Raw genomic sequence first — 18,293 nt, 5'->3', positions numbered from 1 at the left:
TTTTACTTGCAATTCCAAGAACTCATCTGGGGAATCAAAAGCAGAGAGGCCTTTTTCTCATAGAATTTCAGAACCACCTCTGTTCAGCCTGTAAATCCTTCCACTCCACTTCTGGCAGGGAAAGAATTATTTACTGTAAGGAGATGGCTTAGTTTGGTACTTCCCACATTTTCTGAATCAACTGACAGCTATTTTAGACATATACGAAAAACTTTTGCTCTGAACACTTCACAGCCAGTCAAAATTATATACAAGAATACAGACACCTTCCTTTTGCACTTCTTTTACACCTTCCCATCTTCATTACAAGAGAGCTTTTCATTAAAAGAGCCAATTTTGGCCAAACTCACTTACCCAAGGAAAGCAAAAAAAAAAACCCAACAAAAACAAAACAAAAAAACCAAAAACAAAACAAAACAAAACCCCAAAACAAAAACCAACTACTATAGAAAAAAATTCCTGTATTTTTCCCATTGGATGGTTGGTGTTATCTCAACAGCAACCTGGGAAAGACATGCTGACCACCAGAGCTGGCAGACACAACTTTCTGTGGCTCCAGAAAGTGACTGCTGCAGGACAGAGTGAGGACAGAAATGATCCTCTCAGTCAATCACTGTCCCACATGACAAGCCAGCTGGTCACTGGTTCCACCAGCCACACTTCATCACATCTCTGTGGAACAGCTCAAGAGAGGCTGTAACTGTAGAAACAATTTCTACCAAATGTGGTATGCCAGGCTCTGAGATATTGGAATTCACAGAACTTGGGATAAATCTGCAGCAACCTTTAACACCTATGCACAGAAAACATACTCCTCCAACCAGCTACTTAAAACTTCAGGAATGATTGATGTGTTCAGGCAGCCTGGGGGAGCCAGGGCTGCTGGAGCAGCTGGGAAGGGTGCAGCCCTCATTTCCCCCTTCCTTTGTGTCCAGCACAGCTCCAGCAACCTCCCAACCACAGGGAGCCCAGAGCTTCAGCTTGTAGGCCAGGGAGTTTGTCTGCACCTTCCTCTCTCAGTCAATGATACTTTTGTCAAGGTGACGGGTCAAATGAATAGATGAAGTAGTGGAGCTGCCTTTCCTATTCTTCCTAAACTTTTACTGATATCACTGAGTCACTGCAATGGGAGACCAGAAAAGTCAGAGATGATTCATTCTCAGATCTGGCTCCTGCTCTCTCACACCGTGCCCTTCTGCTATCATAACACAAACGGAATGATCAAAAAAAGAAAAAAAAGGAGAGGCTGACCTCTTCCAGTATAAACACTCCTTCTGTTTGGCCAGCTTCCCTGCAAAACAATCTTTTTCTCTGATTTCACTGAACCTTGCATCACCATCATTTCTGTCTTTTAACTGCATTTGTCTCTTATCTGTCCATCTTCATTGTTTTTCTGCACAGGATTTTAATGATTTCTTCAAAGAACACTGGCAAGCGTAACAATCTTTCCCTTTCAATTTGACACATGCCTAATGTCACCCTCTTTTTCTACCAAGATAAAGGACACATCCAACTTTTTTTCTTCCTCCAATCATCTGTCTTCCCCCATGGCAATACTTGATCACTTTATCTTTCTGGTGCCCCCTATCTTTCCTTCCTGTCTACTCTTCATCTTCTCTTCTGACTCTGATCTAAGCCAAGCCTTTATCTCTTCCATATTAGAAATGCTCACTTAATATTATCACCTTAATTCTCACAGATTGTTACTGCCAAGAACTCTTGCCCTCGTGCGCCACAGGAACCACAAAATGAATTCTCTGCCACATGGACCAAGCCTGGAATCAGTGCAGACTCTGATGCACAATTTGGAATCAATACTTTACAGCTCCTCTCCTCAACCTGTCAGCCATCTTCAGTGCAGCCAACTGTGCTACTTATCTTTCAATAACATCCTTCCTTCAGCTCCCAAGTTTGGTTTTTACTCATGCATCTTATTTCTTCGACACTCATTTGCATTCTCTTGGAAATCTATCTTTCCATGGGCTCACACAGCACTGCTCATTTCATTCACAACGTATATTTAGCCACCAGCTCTACCAATTTCTTAACACCATCTCCATCCATCCTACTCTCTCTGCTTATGGCTGCATTGCCACAAATTCATCTCTCACCATCTCTGTTTCCAAGCTGTTCCACTGCCACTTACATAGTTCACTACAGACAAACACCAGGCTCCTATCTCACACTGCCAATGGTAACACAGCATCTTATTTCACTTACCCTGGGTTTAGAATATTAGCAAGGCCCTGGGTCTAAATCCTGTGTGTATTGACTCATGGCTTCATCAAGAAACTGTCTCTTAATAGTGAACAAGGCTTTTTCACAAGTCAGAAAGCAGAGCTTGGCAGCTCAGCTGCCTGCAGGTGTGCAGAACATGCTCAGAATTAGTTACAGGAGGAGGAAAACTCTACAAAATTCAAAACAAACAGGGCTAAAGAAATTCCTAAAAATGCAGTTAAGTCACCAGCACTGAGGAGACCCTCAAACCATAGTACCTTGTAAGTGAAATTTCAGCCACATCCAATCAACAATAATTTTGTCAATAGGCCTCAAATTCCATTTTTTCTTCTACATCTTATCTAGCACTTTGACCTGTATAAGACAGCCTGTCTCATCTAGGATAAAAGAAACCTCACCTTCCTAGAAAGAAGCTGCTGATTTTTGCTTCCTCCATAATTGCAGTTAACATCCTCTTCCTGGTGGCTTTCAGCCACAGAGGTCTTCCTCCCAGATTAAATACAAGTAAAAACAGGGAGAGGGGCAAAAAAGAGGAAGGATTGCCCAGTGGCTTTTCAGCAAACTGACTTCAACATTGGGGTATCTCACAAGCCATTTCCACTTTTTCCCCAGACAGCTGTTACTTTATACTTTCCCTTATACCACCTTAAAAATTCACCTCCTTGAACATTTGACATCCCCCTCTCTAGGTTTCATCTCAAATTTCACCTTCATTTTTCTCATTTCACTCATGCTCAGGATTTTTGTTTATTAGGTTGGGGTTCTTAAAAAATCACATATTTATAGTGCACTTTTTCAGAGCACATCTTTAAACACATTAGAGAGATGGGTGTTATTATCTTCCTGTTAAAAGCAATAAAACTCTAACACAGATTTATAACCATCACACAAGATGGAGCAGAACCAGCAGCTGACTAACATAGTTATCCCTGAATTCCCTGATTTCTAACTGATTAAAGACTTGTATGCAGAAATCCCTGTTGAATTCCTGTGCATATACAAGCAAATAAATGGTTTTTTCACGTTGAATACAGCAAACAGGTTGTAAAATCATGATGCAACTTCTACACTGTAACATTGCTATCAAGAGCACTTCTGGCATTTTGTACTAAATTTATAGTATGACACCAAACTGGAGTATAACAAAAAATGTGTTTCTGAGTGTTCCTTTATTTTCAGGCATCCAGGTACAGCTGACCATTTTCAGATTGTTTCTAATAAAAATGAGGCATGCTATGGTCAACAGAATCTTCAAAGCTTTAATTTGTAAAAGGGAAAAAAAGGTGTTGGAAGCAGTTTCAAAGCATCCATTTCCCTCTACTCATTTTTGTGACAGGAGAGTGCACAGACTTGGTCAGCCACAGGAAATTATTTGTATATCTTGGGGGCTGGGAAAGCATCAAGATATCTCTGTAAAGAATGCTAGAAATACGTATTACAACCCTTGACGCATCTTTTCTTCCCATGCATGTTCTGAAGCACATTATTCTTCTATGGCTAACTTAGAAAATTTTTCCTGAACAAACTTCTCTCTTCAGTGCCCTACATCTTGTTTCCTAATAAAGGGAATTTTACCTGAGTGGTTTTAAAGAAACCCCACAAACGAGTTTCACTTTGGAAAAACCATGCGGATGGCCCCATGTTCATATGAGTAGCTTTGGAAGCACCAGCATTAAGGAAGTCTGTCCTTATTTATGTTGACATTTCCACCATCAGTATTGATCAGCTTTGTTATCTACAGCACTAAATGTGCCTGGGAAGAGAGGGAGAAAATTAGGGGATGTTCAAAGTACTTCCCTTAAGCAAAAGAGGCAATGTGTAGAGTGTTTACCTCACATGTGCTTTCACAGAGCTAGTTTAGAGCAGTTTAGTTTCAGATTCTATTTGTCATATGCTATGATGTTAACCTGTAGTATCCCCTGATCAAACTGAAACAGGTTCAAATTCTACTGGTTTTGCTCAAAAATTATTTTCATAGGGACTGCACTACACCATCGAGAGATTCTGGCAGGCTAAGACACAATAGTGCTCTCCACAGAAAAACAAACAAAAAAAGGTCAAATCTAAAACCTTCTTCACAGCTCTGAGCTGTGAGTCAACTTGAGAAGTCCTCGGCCACTCAGCCATTGAAAACTTTTGACAAAAGCAGAATCTGGAAGGATATGTGGAGAGGGGATTGCTATGACAGTTAGTTGGTGTCCTTCCCATCTGAATCTCATTTAGCTGAACTTGAACCTTAGCAAGAACAAAGCGAGTACAGCCCAATTCCACACAGGTACCAACACTGAATTTATCAAGTTGCTTGTGCGAGCAACTCCGCATCCCAAGTGAGAACAATTCCTGGCACCGCTCATGCAAACGCTTCACTCTAAGAACTCCTCATAGATCATTTCTGCTATGTGCTACACAGAAATTTTTAATGCAAAAAGCAGGAGCAGATGGTGTACCTAAACACGACCTCTCCAGTGCAGGAAGGAAAAGAAGAAAGCTTGCCCTCAGCCTTGTCCTCACCTCCTCCATGCTGCTCCAGAGAAGGAGAGGATGTCTGGCTGGGCTTGGTGTTGCCTGTCGTCTTTGCATCACATCCAGAGCCAAGATGAAACCAGCATCCCTAAAGCAAACACTTCTCTTCCCAGCAGGATCAATGCTAAGAGGGTTTTTGACTTTAGGCTGTCTAGTAAGATCCAGAAAATATCTTCTCCATTTTTAACTTCCCTGTTTCTAAGTCTGTTTCTTCTCATTTCGAGAACACTTTGGAGCAAGAGTCAGGGGATGGAACTCTTTCAATTTCTTAACAGGCATGGAAGGAAAAAAAAAAAAGCCCTGGAGATGTCATCTATGTTTTACCACTGACCTGTGGCATTTTTTTGACAACACTGCTTTGTGGATCAAAGCAAAAGGGGAAACAAAGGAAAGAAATATAAGGCATAGAGCAGTACAGATCACCACAGTTTGGGGTGCATACTTACCAGCATACACAGAAATACATTACTGGGGAGTACATCAGGCCAGGAGTGATAAGGAAGAGGAAAATGAACAGATCACACTTTCAAGACACATTAAAAAAAATAAATCAAACCAAAACAAAGACCAACATGGACAAAGGACATGCACAAGGAAGAGCTATGTTTTCCACTAGGAATGCTTTTATTTTCACACAATGATGTGAGAAAAATCTTCTTCCTGCAAAAATCTCCAGTGCATCAAATCCAAGGAGCCAAAGCTGCTTGTGGTTATTCTGCTCAAGAGGAAGGAACTGCTCATCTGCACAGCTTCAGAATTTCTCCAGGCCCAGGCTGTGGGCGAGTCTGACGTCAGTCCCAGTGTGAGCCATAAAAATCCCCTTCAACAACCAACACTCTCCTGTGTGGGAAGCCTACAGCATTATTTTAAGCAGGGACCCAAGATTACCCTGGTGCTTTCTCACAATATTTATCAGAGAGCCAGGGCTGGGACTGAACCCAGAGGAAATGCATGTGTGTCCACCTCAAACACTTCCACATGGAGGGTGGCACATTCCAAGGGGATATGTACACCTCAAACTCCCCCAGTCTACTCTAGGATCACCACTCTTGTCCACTGTCTCAACAGAAATGTTTCTGCTATATAAAGAAATCTTGTTTTCACAGTGAAAATAAATGTGTCTCCAGTCCTCTATATATTTAATGCACAGCCCTGGCATCTCTTTTAGCCAGACTAGTCTGATTTTCTAATAGTATTTTGATGAGAGATCCTGGAAGAGACTTTTTTTGCTAGGTGGCCAGAATGGGTTTCAAGCTATATTAATAGCAGTAACAATAATGCCACCACAATCTCTTACAGCATCTTCCCTTACAAATGAAGTTGAAGCCATGCTTTCTTTTTAAACAGCAGAAGTTTTTTAAAATAACTGTCACTGCACTTGAAAACACCTGAGGCAGTTAAGTATGAATACAACCCATACACAATGATACAACCCATACCTGTGATTTAAAAGAAAACTATTGCCTGCTTAACTTCTCAATGATAACTCCTTCCTGTAAATTGAAACCCACATTTCATTCTTAGAAACATCCCTACCACGCCACTTGAAATCAGTGCTGAGAAATCAGTGTGTCTGTAAACTCATGTTGGTTTAGAGAAGTGAACTGACACACCACGGTGCAATGAGTTTACTTTAAAAATAAACACTCATCAGTTGCTGAGGATTTTCTGAGTATTCCAGACTAATTAAAAAAAACCCCAAAACACCCCCCCCCAAAAAAAAAACCAAAACCCCGACCCAAACAAACAAAACAAAAAAAACCACCTCAGAGTAAACTTAACTGAGATCCTTCTACCTCTCTCATAGAGTTCAATCTACACTTAATTTCTACCAATGGAGAAACAAATAAAGAAACCATCATACACCCTTTAAAGGTTCCCCAGCTAGTTTAAAAAATAAAAACCAAGAGAAGACCCAGCTCAACAATATGCTTAAGTGGTACTGAATTTTAAACACAAACTTTATAGCACTATCCTTCATTTCACTATTGAAAACACTTAAACTCATGCTTAAAACATAAGCACCTACTATAAAATGCTTTGTTTAAACTCTGTTATATACTGGCGTAAATTGCAAAAGGCTGAAATAGACTTTCACAGGAGCCTGGTAACTCAACAGGCAGACTAAGGTAAAACAAGATCTCCAGCAGCTTTGGAAACGCACAGTTTCACATTTTTTCCGCCGAGCGAGCGAAACGCCGGGTGTGCGCGGGCAGGAGCGCGGGCCGGGCCGGGCCCGCAGCGATGAAGGCGGGCACGGCCTGCCGGGCCCCGGGCCCGACCGGAGCGCTGCACCGGGGTGGCTGTGCCACCTAGTGCTGCCTGGCATGTACTGTCGGAGCCGAGCAGCGCCGGCAGCCCGCTCCGAGCCGCTCGGGGCACGCTGGCCCGGCAGGGCAGAGGGGCCGGCGCTGAGCTGCAGCTCCCGGGCACGGGGGCAGCCCTCAGGCCCCGGCACACGCACAGCGCGGCCCCGAGCGCACCGACATCTGCTTCGGAACGCGGGTGTTATCCAGCTATTTGTGACTTGGGTTTCTTCTCCTTACCGCTGAAGAGTTTGTCTTTTACACAAGAAAAAAATTGTTTAAACTAAAACTTTGTTTAAATTAAAAAAATTATGAAAGGCTCCAAGTTGCAGGATAGCGCCCATCAGACCCAGCGTCTTTGGTAAGAAAACCTCAGCATGTTCAGTAGTGCTTTTTGCCAAAAAGATCCTAAATGAGCTCACAAGTAAATGTACAGCAATAACCCAATCAGGAATGCACATGAAAAAAGCTAACAAAATCTGACAAAATCTCTAACTGCTTGTCTAAATTGCAAACCACTCTGGCTGTGGTAAGAACACAGCAGCTCTTTAACACATGGCACACCATGCCAGCACTACAGAAACCCAGGTACTGCCCAAGCCCTGCTGCTCCTTGGCTCAAGCAAGGGGTGAAAGGAGACCAAGGTCACAGAAATTAAAAAAAAATAAGCTAGTGATCACTTAAAACATAATTAACTGAAAGGGAAGTATTCCAGTGGTATCACACTTGGTAGCTAGGCCATCCTCACAGGCTGCCTACCTGCTCCCCAAATAACTTTAAATCACTCGTTCCAGCTTCTCCCAGCAGCATGGGAGCTTCCCTATGCAAACACTGCCACACCACCTCAATCACAAAGGTAATGGCAAAAGAAAAACCAACAAAGCAAGACCAAAATCTCGTTGTAGACATCAGGCACTTCTTTCCAGATGCCCAGGAGTGCTCTGTCCCCTCGTGAGCCCGCAGCAGCCCCAGCAGGTCTTTGTGTCTCAGGCAAGGGCTGCACTGAGCCTCAGCACGGCTCTGGCTCAGGGGCTCGTGGCACACAGCGCCCTGCTGTTTGCACAGCTATGAGCCGAGTTTATGTTGGCACAATTAGTGTTAAGACACTGATAAGAATCAGCCATTACATGTACATATGCTGCAATAACAGTGACAGGCTGGACCATAACCTTTGAGCATTAGAACTTGCCAGAGTTTACGACCCTCTGCCAAACAGTAAAATGGACACGAGCTGTTGTGGCACACATTTTAATACATTCTTAGAAAACCTACATCCTGCTATTAGAAGTGACAAGAAGGGGAGTTTTAAATGGCCTCATTATCACTTAATATACACAGAAACTTACAGTTTGAACAGTAAAATGAACTTCTTTGTTGAATTACTTCAACCTCTTGACTAGGTGGATTTAAAATAGCACTCCGTGTATGCCTAGCACCTCTACCTCTCTATTTGCTGCTAAATGAAGACAAAAGCAGGCAGCTGAATAGAGCAGTTAGCCCTCATCCCAGGGCTATCAATAGACTGCAATTGATTAGAAGGGGGGAGAGAGACATCCTGTAACACACCAAATTTAGCCACAGTAACCCACAGCCGTTTCTTTGCAATGCCGAGGGGCTGGGGCAGCCGAGCTCCACATCAGCAATCCCTGAGGCACCTGGGGCTCTGCAGCCACTGCAGCAAGTGGAACTTTGGAGCCTAAGCTGCTCTGCTGTTTACAGCTTTGTTCCTTTACATCCTTTCCACTCCAGCTCAGTAGCAATCCAATTTTTAATTTCAGTTCTGCCTCAATTATGGCCCTTCTTGAAGTTGACCGTGACTTCCTAATTGTTTTTTCTGCCCTCAGCTTTCACACACCAATTAGATATGAAATGCTCTCCAGCTGCACCCTCGGTTCACACACAATTAGGGGATGCACAGAAAAGCAGGGCTGCCTGGTGACAGAGACATTTCCTGTGTTAAAACCGTAGGAAATGTGACACATCCTTAGGAGCACAGCTTGACAAAGCACGTAATCCCAGCCTCTCCTACACGACAAATGTGAGGACACTGGAGCGAGCTACCTGACTTCTCACTGCTCACTTGCAAGAATTATTTGTGGGGGGAAGAGGAGGTGGAGAGCATCGAGCTCAGTAACCAATTAAATTACTCATCTGAGTTCTGCTCAAGAGAAGGAGAGGTGGAGAAAGGTCAGCTCCTTTTCTAAGTGCCCTCACTAAATCTAAAGGTTTCACTGTACCAAAAGGAAACAGAAAAAATAACTACTTGGAAATTGTTTTTTAAAAAACCCAGGCAATTTAAAACATAACTTCTATCTCCTTCAGCATGAGTCCATTCAGAAGTCCGTCAAATGCACTGTTTGTGGTATGACTGATAAACAAGCATTTTTCTCCAAACGGATGAATCTTTTAGAAAAACAGATTCCTTACTCAAATTAATATTTGAAAACCACTACAACATTTAGCTTTCTCCAGTCACATTTACTGCATCCACAAAGTAATTAAAGTCCCCATACAAAGGTACAGCATTGCCTCAAGACAAAGGTCTTGAAGGGACGGAGAAGAACCAAGAGTAAAACTGTTTCAAAAACATTTCACTCAGTTGTAATTACAGTTCATTCCAGAAATCAGAATGGAGATTCAGGATTATTCAAGCCCTCCAAAAGATGTGCATGTAAGTGTTTCTCTCCCTTCACATTTGTCTTTCCCAGGACTGGACACAAATCAAATGAGGGTCTCATGCACAAGCAGTGAAGGTGTTGCTGTGGATGTGGTGCTATTTAAAGCATCCACAGCAATCCTTGTTCTCCTTTCTCCCCAGGGAGAGGAGGGCAAAGCCTTCCTGCAGAGGGTTCTGCTCCCACAGGCACCCAAAGCCCACGGTTACCAAGGGCTTGGAGCTGCAGCAGAGCTCTAAACCAGCCCTTCTCTCATCCTTCTGAAACCATTCCAGGAGCATCCTTGAAAAGGCATTGACTTTAATGGTATAAAATTCAACAAGACTTGAAATTAACCTTTTAGTGAATCTTTCACATTCAATGTGAAATAACAGAGCAAGTTGTGATGTGACATTTTTGTAGGTGAAAACATCAAAGGCAGCCCTGCCACAGACTGATCTACCTTTGAACACCCAAGGGTATCTGAGACTGCCAAGTCTCTGTAGACTAGACAGAGAGAAAGAAAAAAGGAAGAGAAAGAGATCTAAGATATTCCACTATTTAAGGTGAAGTCATTTTAACTAGGATTTAATTCAATCTTTTACACTTTGTTACTGCTGGTGGTTTTTTAATACACAGTCAAAAGAGAAGATCAGGATAAAAGGAAAAGAATATTATTTCTGACTGTCAGGCCATAATAAGGCATAAATACATGAAAATTTAACTGGCATCGCTTATTCTTTCCTTCCTCTTTAGCATTCTTGCCTTAGGAATTTCTTTCTATTGGAGTTATGCAATAAACAAACCAAAAAAAAAAAAAAAAAGAGAAAAAGAAAAGAGCAGTATCAGCCTTTCAAAGGGCTGCAGAAAAGGTAAGTACCTGTCTAATAACTCAAACAACTGAATTAATGAACACTGACTACTCCTGCCCTTTTTCTCAAGTACACACGTCAAATGCCCTCCTGGTGTTGAGACTGGGGGCTTGCTGGAGTCAAGTCCCTCTTGAAAATACCCCAAGTAAGATCCCTCGTGTGCTCTGGCATTATGAGAAATGCCAGCCCAATTTCTGGCTTGCAGCTCCCCCTATGCCAAGGGGGCACTTTGGCACACCCAGCTGTGCCAAGCCCCCGACCCAGAGAGCTGTGACCAGCAAAATAATGAAAAATTCACATTGTTCTTATCAAAATGGTGCACTACTGGACCCTATGAGGTTACAGAGCACAGTGTGTGATAGAAAAATAGCCTTTATTCAGAAAAATAGCCTTTATTCAGAAAAATAGCCTTTATTCAGAGGTTTCTCCTTCAGAGCGAAAACACCAAATGTGAGGTGTAATTGAATCTAACCACACACCCAGTCCAGCCTGTATGAGCCATTATGTTTTGGGTGCTGGAGCTGGAATTTGGCTCCTTGCTTTAGAATGAAGCTTTTCTGCTTCACCTGCAGCAGCAACCAGGGCAGCCAGCTCAGAGCTGGGCCTCCTGGCTCTGCTTGAGAGCTCCAGCAGAGCAATCTCAGGCCACCTGCATCACCTTGCAGCAACAAAGCCATGAAAAAAAAACTACTTGGACACAGAAAAAAGTTAAATTTGCCAGGTATGGCACCTGGCTGGGAAGTCAGCACCTTTTTCTGCTAAAAAGTGCTTTATTTAAGGAAATGTGCTATGGCAAAAGGCTAGATTAGGTGAAAGAAAAGAAAATAAGGAAAAGGAAAAAACCAAAATCAGAGCCAAAACAGAAGTTCTGAATATCCACAGGAGACTGTACAGGCAAGTAGGAAAGAAGGAAATGTGACACCCTGCTTCTGAAGTTGAGATTGTTGTATCAAGTTTATTAAACCATACACTCTCTGAGAAGCAGCACACTCCCCAAGGAATTTCTGGCAGAGCAGTAAACAGCAAAACCAGGAGCAGCCCCAAATTTTCCTTGGGTTTGAGTGACAGACTCTGCCTTTCTGAACAGTGGAGGTTTGCACAAGAAAACAAGAGTCCACATTTCTCCCACTCAAACGAGGACAGATTGCCTGACAACAGAGAGGTCTTCAGAGAGAACAAGACAAGGATTTAACACACAAATTACCTCCACCAATATCCAAACCCAGCCTCCCAGAGACAGGGGAACTTGTGTCTGACATAGACTAATGACATTTTGATAGCTAAGGCTATTAAAGAACAGGCCAGAAAGTAGAGAGAGAAGAGAGTAAAGAAAGGAAAACTTGCTACTGCCTTCAAATTAATAACAACTTCTTCATAAAGAATAATCCCAGCTCAGCTGTGCCTGAACTTTTTCACAAACCAATGTCCTACACAGCTTGTGAGGAGCCTCAATCAGGAGGAAATCTCTCACCTCCATCCAGAGCAATGTGAAATGAAGTGAACCACTTGAAAAAGTCAAGAATTCTTAAATGGCCTCTTTTCTGAATCAGCTTGAATCTATTTGAACTTATCTTCAAAAAGATGAGATCTCACATAATGGGGGAAATGATATATATAATACAATTTCTCCTGGCTCTTTCACAGCCACCAAGAGACAGTGGAAGAAAGACAACTTGGAAGCGAGCTGAGATACAAAGCCCCAGATGAAGTTGCTAATTCTCACCCAGCTCCCTCCTACACATTGTGGTATCTTGACCTTGATTTCATCTCTATCAATGATAACTTCAATGCAGCAAAGGTTTTTCTGATGATCATTTTCTTTCTCAGAGCCTGTGATGCCACAGTAGAGGTAGGATATGGTTTCGTGCATGAAAAAGCTGAACAGTTAAGTTTAAGATCAAAACTGTCAGTTTTTATCCTACTTGAACACAGAATTGTGACATTTTCCAGAAAAGCTTCATTTGAAATGCTCATTGATACACCAGTGAAACTCTCAAAAACATCTTAATAGCATGAGCTAGGTGTTGACTAGGTGGATTGGAGCAAAACTAGCCAACTCCCAGGAACAGAGCACAGACTCCTGTTTTCACTTGAGCTGCTGAACCACCAGCCAAGGTTCCTAACATCTGCATTAGCTCTTCTTTTTATTGCACAACAACTGCAATTGCAACTTACTCTTATCTGCTATTATGAACTGCCTTTTCAGCTTTCCTCTTTGGAGGAAGAGTTACCACAAAATAAAAAGAAAAAACCCCAAAACATAGCAAATACAGGACTTAATGACTCAAGCCACATTTCCAATGAGTCAAAAATTCTGTACCATAGCACACCACAATGGCAACAACTTACCAGCACAGGATGATATGATCAAGGATGGCATTTTTCTTCACGTCCCATTAGCTCTTCTTACCACTCTCTAAGGAAGGGCTGTTAAGTTTTTATGCAGCTGCATTGCTAAAATCTCAGAGAAAATAGAAAGAGAGGCCTGGCTGTGGCCCAGAGCTGAGTTTCTGAAGGCTCCCCCACCCCTGGGCAGGTGAGGCCCCAGGTGAGGCTGGTCAGGGCCATCAGAGCCCAACAAGCATCAGCTGCATCCAGTCAAGGGAGGACACAAACAGCAGGGACCTGCTCCAGAGCAGTGCTCGAACAGAAACTTCTGCAGCATGGCACTCAAGGTGTGCACCTTGCTGCTGTACTTGCCCCAAAAAGCAGAAAAAGAGGCTGAAATAAGGCTTGTGAAAGCATGAACCAGCTTCCTTGATATATATCAAGTCCCTTTCTTACTTATTTTGAAATAAAGAAAAAAAAAACCAAGAAGAAAAAAGAAAATAAAGATATGAGGATTGTATCGGCCCCTGTTTTGGAAAAAAAACCCAACAAAGTGTTGTGGTTTGTGGGGGGAAGATAGAGATGAAGGTTTCTCTGATGCATTTGGGTATCAGGAATGTGCATGTGTGATCAGATAGTGCTGCATCACTCCTGCACTCTGAAAGCCTGATGGCTGAAGACACACCAACGAGTGCACACTAACAAAATATTTTATTGATGCCTTCCACGCCATTACTTCAGGGACAGTCCCCAGGCTCGCTGCTCACAGCCAGATTGACACAAAAACACACAGGAAAACACAGGCCAGAAAAGCATTTCACAGGCCCCAGTCCTGGAACAGGAGCTGTGGGCAGGCACTGATGGAGGGTGCTAGAGCCAGAGCTCTTCCAGAAACCTGGCACAGCAGCCAGGGGAATGGCTCTTCATTCCTGCCTCCAGAACCCTGCTCTAGTGCTGCAGTGAGGTTAGGGCTCTGCCTACATTTCTGAAGTAACTGGTGATATGGAATTACCAAAGGCTAACTTGGAAATAGACTGGTTAATAGAAGCTTTTTCAGAAATCTTCCCCGTTTCAGAAAATTGTGCTATTGGAGGAGCTTCTTGAGGGGGGCCTCAATGACCAAATGATTTAGTGGGAGGAGAAGGACAAAGCAATAAAATGGATAGTGCAGGGATATTCCACTATAGAAATATTCTATTCCACTGTAGAAAAGGAAGGCATTTTCACAGGTTTATAGCAGGTACACTCAGAGTAAATTCTACTGATGAACCTGCTTCTTCTGTTGCAGGCCAGAGATTGCAACACACAATACTGGAATAGTCAATTTAACTTGCTGGTTTTTACAGCCAGGGAGATTAACCTGACAGAGCACAGCAGTTCATAACATACTGTGGCCTAAGATACATTTCTTTCTGGAAGTGTGTCTGAAGATACAGTAAAATGTCTAATAACTAGTAGATTGTTTAGATTCTGACATGGCAACAATAAACCATTCCAAAAAAGGGAAGTTACCAAATGTTCAGATTTCTGAGCAGCACATTCCTGCCCTCTGTTCCTTCCTGCTCAGGCACTGCACTCCCACACTACATCCACAGGCATGGACTTGGGCAGAGGCAGCATCAGGGAGTGCTGCTGCTCCAGCACATGCACATCTGCAAATCCACAGCCCAATTCCTTCCTTTCTACTCATGCAAAACTTCCACTGGGAGACCAGAGGCACACAGAAAACCTGGGCTTGTGGCAGCTCTGAGTTTGTATAATGCAGCCACAAACATCACAGACAGGCTTTCCACACCACCCTGGTTGTGCACATTGCCTGTGTCTTCCCATGAACCCGGTCCCTTTGGTGGCTCAACAGAACAAAAGAGAACTAGAGATACAAAGGAAGATTTGTCAGAAATTGTACAACAGAAAACCTCTACGGGTTGTTTGAAGAATGATGAAAAGAACATTAGAGTGAATAGCATACATGTCCTCAATGTGTTTAATGTCTGCTCAGTTTAAAGAAAAAGTGTCATTTTGTTTCTGAATTGATATAAGCATTAGCCTTCACTTTTCTCTCCTCAATTCTGTGTAGACATTCCTTAACTAAGAACTAGCTGTGGGATGGTACAGCAGAGAAAGACAAAATCCCAATTTACCTGAAATATCATTTGGATTAAATGGAAGATCCAGTTTACCACTGGGATATGCCTTAAGTCAGACACACAAGTAGCAAGTGCATTTAAATGTTTGCTTTAAGTCCAACAGCTGTCTGCCTTCATCTTTGGAGAAAACTGGTCTTCAGTAATAAAGCAGAAGAAAGAATGCTACATTCCTTTGAGAGAGTCCAGGGTTTCTCACAGATTCTAAAAATTACAGAATCAAAAATCATGACAGTTTTGAACTAGCTCTGAGTCAACAAGAGGATTTTAATGCTGGTTGAACTGCTAGTTGGAATCCCAAATCTCTGGGACAAAGATGGAAAAAGCTAGAAAAATCTAAAAAGCTTTATCCTGCCATATAAATGGGGTCTCTGAGGCTTGCTTGGATCTAGGTACTGAATTTATGCCTTCTAAGTCTCCTTTCCCAGAAAAAACACAAAAACCTCCCAGTGTCCACTGCCAGTATGAAGTCTGTAGAATGGGGTATTATTTTTGAATGCCCTGGTAGTAAAAAATACAAAACAGGAATTAATGACGTCAGGGATTTCTCTGAAAACTGCACAAATTTAAAATTTTATCAGTGTGACACAATTCCAAGAGAAACACTCACAGAGGGGCCATTTTCCTACCATGTTTTCAGTATACATTTTCTGTTTTCCAAATAGGCCATATGTAGTAAGCAAAGAGACTCCTCTGTAGGAAAAGCATTAGCAATAGTACAGGATGAGCCATTCCATTACCTCAATACAAGAGAGATGATTTACAAGGCTCAACACACGTGGGTGCTTTCTGCTGTTTCAAAAAGTTAGCAAAGCTGACTGCTGTCTGAAAACAGCAGATTTGTTACAGAATTTTTCACACATCACTTTTAATTTAGAATAGTCTGCCATCGGAGGAGCCACACAGACAAGAGGGAGCATCCATCCTTCAAAAGCCTCCAACTGCTTAATGGGAAAATAATAAAGAACAGCAAATTGTCCCCATTGGAGTGACTACTAAACACCCATCCACCAGGCTCTCTCCAGAGGGGCAGTGGCCAAAGGCTCCCAGAGCAAAGCCAGAGCGGTGCCTTGGACCATCTTTGTGTAGGTGTCTGAGCACACAGATGTCCAACTGCCTGGGACATTCTGTAGTCCCTGCTGCAAAGTGTCCTGAAAGTCAGTCAGCACAAAAAACACCATGGGAAATGAATGTGCCTGGTCCTGCATTGCATCTCCTTTCTTCTGTATCGCCACAAATCAAGAACGGGCACTGATACCATGTTAAAAACTCCAGATGCAGGTGGCATGACATATTCAGGGTTTACCTACACTTACCACACAATAGGGCAAAAAAAAGCAGGGAAGAGAAAAAGAATTAATTCTAGAAGTAGAAATGGCATGGGAAATTTATGAGCCACTCCCTTCTGGGGAGTTACTTCTCCTGCCATTGAGGTCTGGATGCCCAGCACAGAAGTGTCCTCAGCCTGACCAGAGCCAGGCTGTCAGGCAGGGCAGGGCAGCAGGGTCTACAGCACATCTCCACGCAGACCCCTCCCACTTTGTCTTCCTGCATTCTTTGTTATCATTTTTAAAAGAACAGGTGGGGCTGGCACAACAAGTGTAAACGTATTTTCAAACTCCTTAAATTATCTGTACAGATTATCTGACAAAAGGGTGCCTTCAAGCAGCACCTACATTTGCTTCCTAAGAGTTAATATCTGCATTACAAATTAAGGTCAAAGTGATAAAAACGGACCTCAACAAACATACCTAAAATAATGCATTTTGAAAGTATTCCTGGAAGAAACAAAACCAAAGCAGAGACAAATGACAGAAACTGCAATCCCAAATTTGTTTTACAAAGTCACAATAATAAAAGGGAGACATGAGAGAGGGAAAAGGCTGGTGCATCCAGGGAGAGAAGAAGGGGTGAGTGGAAACAGCTGGAATTGTTCAGCTGTGTCAACATTGGGCTGTTTCACAGATTGACTAGCAAAGTGTCATCTGAAACCAATTACATTCCCAAAACCCCATGGACCCAGTTCATAACATTGATTAATCCACATTGCGAAAACATCCCCAAGCAAAACTAGAACAGCTGTCAGCCCTTGGAGCTCAGAAATAGCATTTGATTGAAAATAAACCCTAAAAAAACCCCAAACCACCAAAAAACTGTACTATGTACACTCTTTAATACCATCTTTGTGATTTAGAGATCACATACCTGCTTCTACCACTCCACAGCAAACCCATCTGCCCACTGCCATGGCTGGTGGGAGAACAGGAGAAGAGCAGAGGCCAGGCCCCTCCTGATCCTGCCTCACAGCTAACTCACTCCTGAAGATGCCTCTTCCTCTCCTTTGCAGCCCCTGGGGGATCACAATTTACCTGCTGAGGGATGGAAAGGTTCTGTCCCCACTCCAAATGCCCTGCACTGATCCTCTCCAGCAGTCTAGTTCTGCAGAAGGCATCACCTGAACTTCATCATCCCGAGTGAGGAGGAGGCTCAGCTGCTCCACTCACCCAGCCTTGGGTCAGCTCCCACTTCCAGGGCTCCCCCTGCTCAGCCCAGCCCTGAGGAGGTGCCTGCTTTGGGAGGATCTGTGTAGGGTGAGGTGCTGCCCTGCTGCCATCTCCATGGGCACAAGCACCATCAGCTCCTGGGCAAATTCCCACTCTGTCCCTGTGAACATCACTCCCAGCTCCTGACTGGCCACCCAAACACCATTTGTCTGTCCCACCCCAGGACAGGATCAGACAGATGTGTTCTGAGTCTACAGAACACTTCCAAGCTGACCAAAGTCAATGCAAGATGGGAATAGAAGCCTGCATAAATAAAATCAAAAGAAACAAAGGGGGCATGGAAAGATTTTCAATTTCCACAACTGCCAAGTGAAGGCTGTGGGTAAAAGAAGCTTTTTCTTGATTGCATGTTAATAGAATACTTTTCTTAAATAAGTTATTTTTATGTGGATTTTTTTTCAGATATATATATATTTACTTTATCAGCTGTTCTAAAATAAAGTTTAGAGAAGCTGGAATGCTCCACCAGCTAGTATCAAAGATCAAGAGACCTTGCATTTGGACCTGCAATATTCTTGCTGCAATTCCATCAGCAAAAACTGCTGTCACTGTGGGACATCCAAGAGAAACTACATCCTGCACTTACATTTTTATTTCCCAACTTCAGAGTAAGGACATGTCAGACCAACGAGGCAAACACCAGTGCAATGAAAAGCACACAAAG

At 42.9% G+C, this 18,293-nt stretch overlaps 1 protein-coding gene across 6 annotated transcripts in view; it reads right to left on the bottom strand.

Moving 5' to 3' along the window:
* RORA (RAR related orphan receptor A) overlaps positions 1-18,293 on the bottom strand; it is a 472,196-nt gene that overhangs the window by 252,182 nt on the left and 201,721 nt on the right. Inside the window, exon 1 of one of the 6 annotated variants that reach the window (XM_064389401.1) lies at positions 17,271-17,492. The exons of 2 other annotated variants lie outside the window; for them this stretch is intronic. In XM_064389401.1, the coding sequence (XP_064245471.1) occupies positions 17,271-17,313 (43 nt within the window). In that variant the 5' untranslated portion in view covers positions 17,314-17,492. Of the gene's footprint in view, positions 1-12,942; positions 13,135-17,270; positions 17,493-18,293 lie in introns of those variants that run through there. 3 more of the 6 variants (XM_064389402.1, XM_064389405.1, XM_064389404.1) reach the window with 3 other exon arrangements.

The sequence above is a fragment of the Passer domesticus genome, chromosome 14 (assembly GCF_036417665.1).
Source record: "Passer domesticus isolate bPasDom1 chromosome 14, bPasDom1.hap1, whole genome shotgun sequence".
NCBI lineage: Eukaryota > Metazoa > Chordata > Aves > Passeriformes > Passeridae > Passer > Passer domesticus.
The sequence above is the reverse complement of the archived record's forward strand: the minus strand, read 5'-3'. Positions and strand labels throughout refer to the sequence as shown.